This window comes from Siniperca chuatsi, linkage group LG12 (assembly GCF_020085105.1).
Source record: "Siniperca chuatsi isolate FFG_IHB_CAS linkage group LG12, ASM2008510v1, whole genome shotgun sequence".
NCBI lineage: Eukaryota > Metazoa > Chordata > Actinopteri > Centrarchiformes > Sinipercidae > Siniperca > Siniperca chuatsi.
Genome location: NC_058053.1, coordinates 23,207,820 through 23,220,172, shown reverse-complemented (window position 1 = coordinate 23,220,172; position 12,353 = coordinate 23,207,820). Strand labels below are relative to the sequence as shown.

Genomic DNA, 12,353 nt, shown 5'->3' with positions numbered 1-12,353 from the left:
ATTCTTCCTAAACTAAATATATTTGACATGACCCCAGTTAATCCACCCCGGGCTGGTTCTCCTTCCTAAATTCAACAATAAATACATTTTACTGGAAAGGCAAAAAGTCCAGGATCAAAATAGCTACACTCCCAAAACCCAAACAATATGGTGGTCTCGATGCACCAAATTTTGACCTCTACTCTCTCTCCCACCAGCTTCAGTATATCCAACACTGGTCAAACAACATTCACAGACAAATCAGTCAAGACTTACAGCTGCTTCAAATTTAACACCGTAAATACCACTCTCCCTGCCTGGTGGAAAGCAAATTACATACTAAACCTTAAAATTTCTCCTTCTACTCTCACCCCCATCTGGCATAACCCTATGTTTAAAATCAATACGGAACCCATCAACTTCCTTACATGGAAACGGAGAGGAGTAACCGTTTCAGTGGCAGCTCTCTCATGACCTTCTCAAACAAACATACAACTTACCCCGGCACTGTCACTACAAGTACATATAGTTGAAAGAGCCAATAAATAAGAAAATTTGCTATCCATAACTTCCACAACTTCACTCCTCCCTTATTACTAAACTAGAAACCTTTTCTACGATGGAACATTCCTGGACGAATGAGGGACTACACCGTCCTATCACAGATCTACAAACTCTTTTCTCACCATGACAATACTGTTTCAATACCAATAGACAAATGGACATCAGAATTGAATATAGATTGGCAAACTATATGCAACAATACATTCTCCATGTCATTCAATTCAAAAACTCAACTAATTCAATACAAGGTCCTACACAGAGGACCCATCACCACTCACAAAATGTACCATATGGGCTTCACAGACAGCGACACCTACACACACTGTCCCACTGCAATAGACAACCACTTCCATGCATTCTGGCTTTGCACACCAGTTTTGGTCAGAGGTCATGGGAAAGCTGTCCGAGATCCTAAACCTCAGCATCCCCCTCTTCCCCTCCATCTCTCTTTTAGGCGATCTCTCATCACTTACAATCCCACAACATCTCCAAACTTTCATCTTAATTCCATTGACTGTGGCCAAGAAAAGCATATTACTCAACTGGAAAGGCAGAATAACATTAAAAATAATAATAATAAAAAAGCTGGACAACATAAGCTTTTAGGCAAATTTCCAACTTCTTCTAGGCAGCCATGTTTTCTAGTTCTAGGCATCCAATCATTTTAATTTCACAAAAGTGTGAAAGGCAATGTGTGACAGTAAACAATGCATCACCTTTGTTTATTTTGTCAGTGTTAAAAGTCAGTTCATCCAAATTACAAGAAGACATTTTATCTTTTGGGTCCTGTGGAATATCCTGAGCACAGGGATTTTTTTCTAGTCTAACTATCTGCATCTATTCATGTATTTGCAATCAAGGACTCTTTTGATGAAAAACACTTAACGTAAACATAACTGTGTTTGTTTCCAAGAAAACTCCACAAGGTACCTTTATTACTCCTTTAAATGTGAACCAGGCGTGTGTCTGTTCCTGACCTTCTCCAGGGCAGTCGTCCCGTCCTCTGATGTACAGAGAGTAGCCGTGTTGCTTCTCCAGCTTCTCAGGCAGCATCTGCAGGGCTAAGCTCACCATCTCAGCTGAACTCAGGGTGTTGGGATGGAGGAAGCTCACATAGGCGTCGTAGAGCTTCCCATCCGGAGCTGTAGAGAAGACAGCATTGTCTCTGTAAAGCTTCAGACGAGAGGAGGATCACCATCATTGCATCTTTCAACTCTCTTATTGCTTATATAAATTCCTGTTGGTTTTATTTTCTATGGAACTTATTTTGTGTTCATTCCATAATGCTGATATCTATGTGTGCTTGTTTTATCTGTTCTTTATGTCAATAACAGTCAGCCAAACTAGTAGTTAACAAGAGAGTTCATGGCAGTATCCAGTCAGATGATTCTACAGAAAAGCACATCTTCTACAGATAAAACACTTACCTTGTTGTTTGGCAAAATGTCTCAACAGTTTCCTGTAAGCCAACACCAGATCTACTTTAAAGAGGAAGAAGGCAGCAGTCAGGGCCAGAATAGCCAGGGAGGCAGCGAGGCAGAGAGCCACACTGGTGTAGAGGGCACTGCGGTCAGCTGGAGAGAGGAGGAGGCAGATAGATTCAACCATTCAAATCTCCAGTTTGAGAAAAATATAAACAATATAAATATAAACAACACAAGAACAAGAATAAACTGAAAAAAGAACAAATAAATAAATAAGTACTGTGGGAAGACTTTCAGGGATGATGCATCCTGTGGAATATTTCTAGGAAACTAGCAGTTTATCTGTATATCACATTTCAAACATAAATTTACATAAGACGTAAAAACTAAACTAAGTAACATTTAACCCTTAAAGTCTTTAGAGACCTGGGACCGTATTACACTCATTTCAGTTTCTTCAATTATTCCTTCATGTCCCCTGTATTCCTCACACTGTTTATAGGGTCTTTATGGACCCGAGGTATGCAAGAGTGTCTTTTTCCCCTTGTTTGTTCATGGTATGCAGGTAGCAGGTAATAGCAGCTGATGTTGTGTTTTCCTGTTTGGCTTCATTTGTGTCACTGACACTATGAATTAATACAGACACTCATTTGTGATAACTCTGTTTGGTAAGTGCCTATGTGTAACAAAGTACAATATGTATATAAAACATAAAATATAATATGCTTTGTATGTAATATTTGACGTTAAAGATGCAACCTGAATTGTTTGTTGAAATCAGATCCAAAATGTCTTCATGACATTAGATCAAAACAGTTTGTAAAGCTGTTTTGACCATTTTTTGTTCTCCCTTGGGTTGATATTGAAGTTGATGTTTCCTGCAAATCACTGTAAAGTTTAATAGAAAAGAATAATAAGTGAAGAGAAGTAAATACCTTCTTGAAGCCACACCAAGCCGACGTTCGCTCCAGCTGGGCTCATTATATGGCAACGAATGGGGACATTCAGGAAGTGACGAGGAACTGTAGAGATGGACAGAGTGGACAGACCATACACCCTGCCTCTGTCGTGAGTACTTAAAAGGACAGCACCAGTCAGTCAATCACTCAATCAATCTATCAAACAGTGTATCAATCAGTTGGTCAGTTAATAATTCAGGCAACCAAACCAGAAAGCATGAACATTTTTTATAACTTCATGCTTTTGTTCTGCTTTGTTTAAAAGCTGCATTAGCAATATTTAGCAACTAGGAGGCATAAAGATGTTTTTTTTTTTTTTTTACAGTTAACAGTAGTTTTTTGAATGATACTGCAATCTGTGCATAAATGATTTGGCCTCTATGGAGTTCTGATTGCCAGACTTATTTAATGGCTGACAAATGCTGCTCAGTGGTTTTCAGCCTAAAGCAGTGCAGTCTTTTTCCATTAAGTGGTTTATCTTGTTTTGCTTACAGCTTTGCTTTGCTAACAGCGTGACAGGAAGCAGAAACTCACTATTTCCAGGACTCGTCGAGTTCATTGTGATCCTCAGCATAGGTCTCATCAACAGTCCAGTACATGAGAGTCTCATTGTCGTCACTGAAGCCTATGTAGGCTAAACATTTCAGCTCTGCTCTCGTACCTGGTTATCAGTGGGATCAAGAAACAAAGCAGCTGTCACTCTACACATCCTTGTGTTTTGATGAAATTGTCACTGTCAGGTGAAAAACTCTTTAACTTCACTATAATCACTTACAGAAATCATACCTATGAAAACCAATTTGGAAAAAGTCTAAAATGCGTGCATGTCAAAGCATTCATATCTCCTGAATATGTTGACTTCTGACAAAGTCACCTATCAAATCACCTATCAAACCCCTTTTTCAAAAGGATTTTTATTGTCAGACATGATTTGATGCAAAACTGGACACCATGTCAAATTTATCATCGTCTTTTATTGCCATAACTTCAAATCATCAAACAGTGATGAGATTTAAGGTACCCAAGGCAGCAAAAGGTAACATTTAAGTGCCATGATGCCCAGAATTCCTGCATTTTGGTATCTGTAGAAGCTGTTTCTGTGGTAGTTTTGGTGTTGTCACTTCCTGGTTTATTTTGGTAGTATTCTTCTTCCCTTGTGTGTCTTGTGTTTTTACTTCCTGTCTGTGTTTTCCCTCCAGTTTTGATTGTTGGTCCTCCCTTGATTGTTGGCACCTGTGTCTTGTTATCTCACCTCCCCTAGGGTATTTAGTCTTGGTCTTTTCTTTGTTCTGTGTCGGATCATTGTTGTACACATGGTGTTGCGCCTGCTAAGCGTATCCACCTGTGAGTTTATACTGGATTCTTTGTTCTCCCGTGGACCTTGTCAGTTTCCATGAATATGTACATAAAGCACATATAGCTGAAATATACAATATTGTTGCACTACAACAATACACACAAAGATTGTTGGAAATCTAGGTATTTAGTAAGGACAGACAGGATTTGAAAATGAAAGGCAAAGGACTGCAGACTGTTGTATAGAAGCACACACTGCTTACAGCACACTTCATCAGTCTGGGGTTGTTTAAACCACTGGTTCCCAACACTTTTGGCTCATGACCCCTTAAAATTTATCACAGGTTAATAATAATAATAATAATAATAATAATAATTTATTATTACTTCATTTGTATAGCACGTTTCATACAAGAAATGCAGCTGAAAGGCACACTAGAATGCCCTTAGTGTAGCCAAGAGCTGTGAGCAGATTAACCAAAGAGATTTGTTGTCAGAATGATTAATTATTAGGAATTTTAGAGGCCTGAAGAAGGGAAAGCTTATAGTATTCATAAAGAGAAAAGCAAAAATAAAAAAAAATAAAAGTTAGACAAAATCAACTATTTTCTGTGGCAGATTTTTTTCTTTCTTATTCATTTCTGATACTATTTCTCACTCTCATAGTGAAATGTACAGGCCCACGCACTTTTCTGTTGGAGCCCTGCTTTGACATCTAAAAAACTCATTTGAATATTGACTTGATCTCTTGCTTTAGACAAAAGGACCACTGGAGAGATCACTGTTGGTTTTACAAATCTACTTCAGATTGAAAACAGATAAGATACTCTTTTCAAGCATACATGTATAGTTCTAGTATGGGAAAGTGGGGAAACCAACAGAGAAGTAGTCCTTCATTTAACCGGTATTAAGCCTGCAGGCAACTTTCTCGTGATTGTTAGAAAATACTGTAGCATGTCCAGTATGTTTTTTATATACGGTCACACAAAACTCGTTAATCAAAGCCACTTCGTTTTACACTCTAAATGCTAAATAGAGAACAGGACACAAGTGAACCCACAGTAAGAAGTGATAGTCATATTTGCGATAGATGGCACATTGTAAACTCAAACAGACTTAAAGTATGTGTGTGTCACTATGACAGTGGTTATAATTTGTGATAGAGTTACTTGCCTACTTCAACAACGACCACTTCCTGTTGAGGGAACACCACCTTGGGCTCTGCAAAAACTGTATCTGCCACCCCTAAAGACACATAATCAGTGTAGCAGAAAAGAATATAAAACAATACAACATAATACAAACTACTCTCATCTCTTTGGGGAAGTTTCTGTAGATGTCAGAATACAATGGCTCACAAGTGAATACGAGAGAGATCAAAGGGAGTGAATATTACTCATTCATTTTCACAACCCACAACTTCCCTGCTTCTCTGGCCGCCTACAACTTTGTGTCTTATAAAATGAAAATCCTAAAATAACTTTTACAATCCAGTACATGTATTTCATATAAATGGCATTACAGATAATATAAATAATTTTCTTAATAGCAAGCATGTAATGGTGTCAAATCAGGAAGTGAAAAATCATAATCAGGGATTCAATCTGATGACACTTCAGGCTCAAGTGACCTACAGTACATACCGTTTTTAATAGTCAGCTGGATGCTGCGTGCAGTGGTGTACTTCCTGCCATCCAAGCTAATGTCTACCAGGCAGGTGTATTTCCCAGCATCCTTTTCTGAGGCCACAGGCAGTCTCATGAAGCCATTCTCATCCACAAAGATGGGCTCCACTTGCCGCTCCACTGGGCGGCATTCCTACACACAGAAACACAGACTGTAATTATTTTTTACAGTATGATGTTAAGGACAAACTTTATTCATAGAGCACTGTAGAACAACAATAAAAGCAAAATACATTACATTGGACCAGATTAGAGTTAAATAAGGTCAAACAAAAGCCAGTAAATAAAACAAATTGAATATATTGGACATCTCAAGTAAAAACAAAAATAAAATTTAATTAAACCAGGATAAGATCTTTCATGGGATTTGTTGGCAATATAAAAACTATAATAACACCAGCCTTATCCTTTAAGTTCAATGCTAAAGAGGAACTGATGGTAACTTAACAGAAATTTGCAATACTATCTCCCATAATAATCTTGAATTTTTTAGTTTAGTTTAGCTTTTAATTTTGTCTCCTTTTTTATTGTTTTAGTACTTTTATTTGCTTTGGTGTAAGATTGTGCACTACAAAAAAACTTGAACCTGTGAGTGATGTAGGAAAAATGCGTGCAGATGGACTTCCCTGAAGAATGTGAATGTGGGTTTTCTGATGCTATATATACAGTATATTGCACAGCCAGGGAATGGTTTGGCAGCATGCCCTTTGGCTTTCCATTAGACTATTTGTAACATACTGTATGGGCCCCGTCAAGACCCAGAAGTTTACTGTATCTACAGCAACAGCAGAACTATAGCAACCAATATTAACATCATTAACAGATAAGGTAAATGTTTTGTACAACCTTCACTTTGATGTCAACAGACTTTCACATATTCCTGACATGTACGGGAGGGGGCAGTGTTGCATTTATGAAGCCAGAACATACAGGACATGGGGCAGAAATCACAAAACTGAAAATCTATTTTCAACCACAAATAAGGAATACATTTTCAACCCCTGAAAAATAAAGAAACTAGACTGGGTTTATGTGATTTCTGCTCTTTCTATTGCCATGCTTTCACTAATGTCCACTCTTCATTAAATTCTTTTCCATCAACAGGGTTTATAGACTGCATAACTGACAACTGACCCAGTGCATTGCTAGTCTGTCATTTGTATGATGACAACAATTGGCTTGGTGCAAACTGGTATCAATGAACAGCACGCTTTCTTTGTACTCAAAACAAACTGAACTGGGAGCTAAATAAAGTAAGAAGACATCCAGTAAGGCACATTAATGCAGTGAAAACAGCACATGAATGTCATGGAGCTGTGAATACCTTCATCCATCGTATGTTCCTTGTGTTATTCAGTCTGAAGATCTCTCTCTGTTTGCAAGGAAGACCTCCACTGACTCCCTGGGGGATGGATATGGTCTCAGGTGGATCTGGACACACTTCACTGGATACTGACACCCCAAACTTCATCCATGATAATCCAGTCTCGCCCCTAAAGAGAAGGTGATAAACAGTGAAACAGCTGCGGGACAGGTCAGCCTAAGCTCCAGTAACATGACCTTATACTGTATCTTGTTTATTTGATTTGAAAAAAACGTATTTTGAAAATGTATTTTCTTTTGCAAAAATAATCTGGATGCTCACTTGCTGGATTTTATCAATTTGATCATTTGATTGAGTGCCCCTCTTTTAATTTATCTCTGCTTCGAATTGGAGCTATATCTCATTTCGATTTTTTTGTTGTAAACACTACATTTCCCATCAGCCCCATTGCCTCCTGTCCTGTCGTCTCAAAGTGAATTCAATCATTAATTTCTAGATGTTAAAATAGACTCAGTTGCCAGTTTATAAGGTTCACCTAGCTAAAGCTAATGCAGTCTAATACAACAGTCCTGCAATAAATCCTCCCTTCATGAAGACTGTAATGTTTAGTTTTTGTTGAAATTGTTTTAGAGTCAGCTGACTCAATTTTATGATCATTTTGGAGGCTCTAGATTGTGGTGCTGTTGGACTGTATTGCATTATACAGTGAGGTGTTTCTGTTTTTTAGCCTACCCTCACTGATATAAATGGAGTGGACAAAATATTAGAAACACCTCTCTGTACTTCACAAAGCAACTTTGATCTCTATGTGCAGTCAGGATCAGATGCAGTGAAACCTACTAAGTCATACAGGAGTTTCTATACCTTTTCTCACAGATGTAGGATCCATTATGAGTCATCTGTACAGGTAGAAACCACAGTATCCCGTCCCTGACTTCCACTCCAGTGGGCAGGCTCAGGTTGTGCCTCCCCCCTCTGCTCCAGGTCACGTTGGTGTGAGCATCAGCAATGGGGCACTTCAGCAGAAAGAGGTGGCCAGCACTCACATGGTAGGTCTCTGTCTCCCCACTGTGGTCTGGATGTGACAGTGCAAAGGGAGACCAGTCATTTGTCATTTAATGCCAGGAAAACAAGGCTTTAGATTTTAAGGTGTTCTCTGGCACAAATGAACACTGTGTATGCATAGAAAGCGTAAAACAACCCTCAGTGTGATTTGAATCCATTCAGTCACAGCACCACAATGAGGCCAATTAAAAAGAGAGAACCTATCTCATAACTTTTGAACTAGAACGTTTCCTGACATTTACTAACATCAGAACAACAGAGGATTAGAGGATATAAGCGAAGGGGTTGTGCAGCATTGGCAGAGGCATGCTCTCTTTTATATGCAGTGATGCACAAGCTGCTTCAGTATTTACATGTTTTTTACTTTATAAAAAATGCATTGCATTGACAAAAAAAGTTGACAATATGAAAGAAATTGGCATATCATGACATTTTTATATTTTAAGCTAATAATCAGCTGTATTAAATGAAAAAAAAAACTGCCAACACTTTTCTGCTGACCCCTGAGCAGCTCCACAGCAATACACATTGCAAGCATTGATGATGAGAGAGATAAGATGATGGTCATTCACTTTTTTAACCCAAATTCCAGTTTATGTCCAAGACTGGTTACAACCACAGAATTTATATTCAGCCATGTGGAGGATCATCTGTTTTTTCAAGAAGTTTGAAAATTAATTATCATGTACAGAACAGGTTTGAGGGCATTCGGGGTGTTAAAACAACAACAACAACAACAAAAAGAACTTGAGGCATTACTGCCAAGGCAGGAAATGAAGGATCCTCAAAATGACTGTTAACAGTGATGCCAACATTCACTACCCACACTTTAAAATGTCTTGTGGAGTGAAATGACTGTTCAGAAGCACATGTAGATCTGTTTTAATCCCTATTTTCAACTGTAAAATGGTGCATAGCACAGACCTCTCATTGATCATTCAAAAGAAAGTGGCACCTAGTTGATGGCTAATGCTAAGAACCTAAAGTTATTTGAAGTGCATGTTATATTCTTTTCTTTAGAGGTAGGCCCTACTGTAGCCTTTAAATTGTGAGCTCTACATCCTCATACGTTTACTATTAGGGCCACACATTGTGTCGCTGCTGCACACAAATTGTAATGCTGCATTCATGGAAAGTTGGCAGAATGGGAAAAAGAAGAATCACAGCTCGAAGAAACCAGTAAAAGAAATATAGAAAAGTCAGATGTACTGTATGATATATAGCTCAATAGCTGCATGGGTTGTATGTTTAATACTGGGTTTTATTTACACTGGGCATTTATGTAGTTCTTTCGCAAACCTGAAATTATCATAGCTATCAAAAATTCCTCAGATCTTAAATTTGTATTATTCCAACTGGCGTTAGTAGGCTAAACGGGGTGTACCACTCGGATGTGCGCATGTATGTTGTCACCTGAACGCAGCACGACAGGTTTCTGATGGCGGGCTAACTAAACCGTGGACATAACATGAAGACTATGAGCCAAAACCAAGTTGGTGGAAAGAAAACGAAGAGACAACCACTACAGTAAAATAACTTAAAATAAGGCGAAAGGACACATTTTGACATTTCGGAGGATGAAAACAGCGAGAAGGCAGGAGTTACGTTAATTCAGGGACTGGGATGTCGGAGCTGATATTTAAGCTAGCAGCTAGCTAGCTTAAATAATTAGTGCGTCATTGTGAACACACATTTTCCAAGTTGGGAATGATTTGTCAAAAGAATACCACTATGAGCCATGGGATTTAGTATGGTGGTGGATGTTTCTGCACAGAGGAAGGCAAAGAACACACAAGGTATGACAACTGACTCTAGCCACCTGCCAGTGTTTATTGCTAGCTTGTTTGTTTGCAGCAGTTTGTACTGGCGGGGCTGATCTCCTGCACAGTTTTTTGTGTACATTTACATTAACTTGTAAATGTAAGAGCCCTGGAGGGGACATGGACGTCATTTGCTTTATAAAGCGCGCTTTAGTTTTATAACTCTTTAGTAAGTCTTAGAACTCAAATATTGAAGGTGTGCAAATGATTTGGATCTCGATAAATGTTCATATTTTTTTCTTGCTTAATGACAAATGATTAATCAGCCAATTAATTCTCTGATTCAAATTGTTTCAGCTCTACATACAATTTCAATTAGCTGCTTTAAATTATATCATATAGTAAGTAACACATTCTGTTGTAGCAGAGTTTACAGTATATATTATAGGGGCTGTTTGATTTGTCTGGTATAGTTTATTTTCCTGAATTGCCAGCTCCCCTGCATACTCTCCAGAGGTTCTTCAAACAGTGAGGAAGAGCTTTGCTGTCAGATGTAAATCCATTATAAGTATAGTTATGCTATGGCAATGGCTGCGCCTGTAGATGCATTGAATGATGTCAGATTGGATTTGATTCAAAGGACTAAGCCAAAATTGTTCAAATTTTGACTATGGTAACAGCTGCATGTGCAGATGCTGCGGCCTCTAGCTCCTTCAAACTCTGCTAGCTACATTCTTGTTATTCATCTGTTAATTTTTTTTGTTAAATTTTTTTGGCTTTATTGCTGAAACACGTATTAGCTATGACAGTAATACATCATCATCGACATTGGAAAAAGAAGCCAGGGTTTGGATTAAAGAGCAGCGGACCTTGAGCTACATCAACCGGACCAGGCAGGCACCACGGTAGCTCCTGTGCTCGCCCAGGAGGAGAGGAAAGACAGCCACGCTGGCCCAGCTTGGATTTAAGGCTGCTCCTGGCTAATGTCTGGTCTGGATAAAATGGGACTCAGGCTGGCCAAGCAACGGGAATCAGATACTGTTGTGCCCACATCTTTACAGAGACCAGCTCCATTAACATCCCGAATTAAGCGATCCAATCTGACAGAGTGCAAGACTCCGGCAAGATGAAAGGAGGACACTGTACTTTTTATGTGAAGATGGAAACCATATTATCATTACTATCTCTGTCTGCTGTTTACATTCTACCAGACGCAAATTCAAAAAATGTGCTGCAGAATTATTTCCTGGGTGTACAGTGTAGGCAGTGTCCGAAATTAACTTTTTGACTCACTGGCCAGAGGGACTGGTAGATGAAAAAAATCCACCAGCCAAGCATATTTTTTACCAGCCAAAATACTAAATTGCCTTTTTGTGTCACACATAAATTAGTTTCAGTACATTTCATTGAGATAATAAAGTATTGTGTTGAATACAAAGTTAAAGAGGCCAGAGCGAAATTTTAAGTAAAATTATTTTAATATATTGATCAACGATTAATCAATTCAGGCCTCAATACAACTCAAGAAGTCTCAATCTGAAGTGTTTGCTTTTAAATGTGCTTAAGGATCAAACATAAAAGTAATGGGTCAAACACAGGACTTTCACACAGGTGACCGGAGTTCTTTTCCATGTGAAACCAATAATCAACATTGATTGTTTTAAGGAAGTAGTTATTTAAACCCAAACCATGATCTTTTCCTAAACCTGACCATACTGCGGCCGTCACCTGAAATGCAAGCATTATTTTGAAAGTCTATCTAGACATTGCATATTTATTGTTGTTAAGTGGACCACGGAATGAGAACGTGTTGAAAACGTGACACTGCCACGGTGGACCGGCGTGTGTATTACACGGATACCGGATTAACCTGTAATCAAGTGACGTCTTAACTGAAGACCCGCCTTGATGAGAGCGCTGACAGATTACATTTTGATTTTTATGTTGACCCTAAAAGAGCATGGTGAGATAGATGTAAATGCTAAGACTGGGGGCGCTGTTTCGCTTATTGCATTTGAATATTGTCCACTGTACAGCAGGTTAAGTCTTTGAAAATGAAATGTCAAATGCAGTTTTCATTTTCATATTGTTAGAAAATTTCATTTTCATTTTCATTTTGACTTAAATATTGATTGCATAAATGGAAAATCAGATTACATTGTTTATATTTCATTTTTAAAGTTGAATTAACATTTGAATATTGTCCAATGTACAGCACGTTACAACAAATTAAATGTCAAACAGCTTTTCCATTTTCATTTTAACATAGTCATAGAACTGTTATCAGTGGAACACCT

At 38.3% G+C, this 12,353-nt stretch overlaps 1 protein-coding gene across 3 annotated transcripts in view; it reads right to left on the bottom strand.

The window, feature by feature from the left end:
* LOC122885992 (interleukin-1 receptor type 1) overlaps positions 1 to 12,353 on the bottom strand; it is a 33,713-nt gene that overhangs the window by 14,252 nt on the left and 7,108 nt on the right. For 2 of the 3 annotated variants that reach the window (XM_044217830.1, XM_044217829.1), the window contains 8 exons: positions 8,096 to 8,306; positions 7,232 to 7,400; positions 5,866 to 6,040; positions 5,396 to 5,467; positions 3,461 to 3,587; positions 2,903 to 3,042; positions 1,971 to 2,117; positions 1,521 to 1,685 (listed from right to left, as the gene is read on the bottom strand). In XM_044217830.1, the coding sequence (XP_044073765.1) occupies positions 1,521 to 1,685; positions 1,971 to 2,117; positions 2,903 to 3,042; positions 3,461 to 3,587; positions 5,396 to 5,467; positions 5,866 to 6,040; positions 7,232 to 7,400; positions 8,096 to 8,306 (1,206 nt within the window). Of the gene's footprint in view, positions 1 to 1,473; positions 1,686 to 1,970; positions 2,118 to 2,902; positions 3,043 to 3,460; positions 3,588 to 5,395; positions 5,468 to 5,865; positions 6,041 to 7,231; positions 7,401 to 8,095; positions 8,307 to 12,353 lie in introns of all 3 variants that reach the window. The other variant, XM_044217831.1, reaches the window with a different exon arrangement.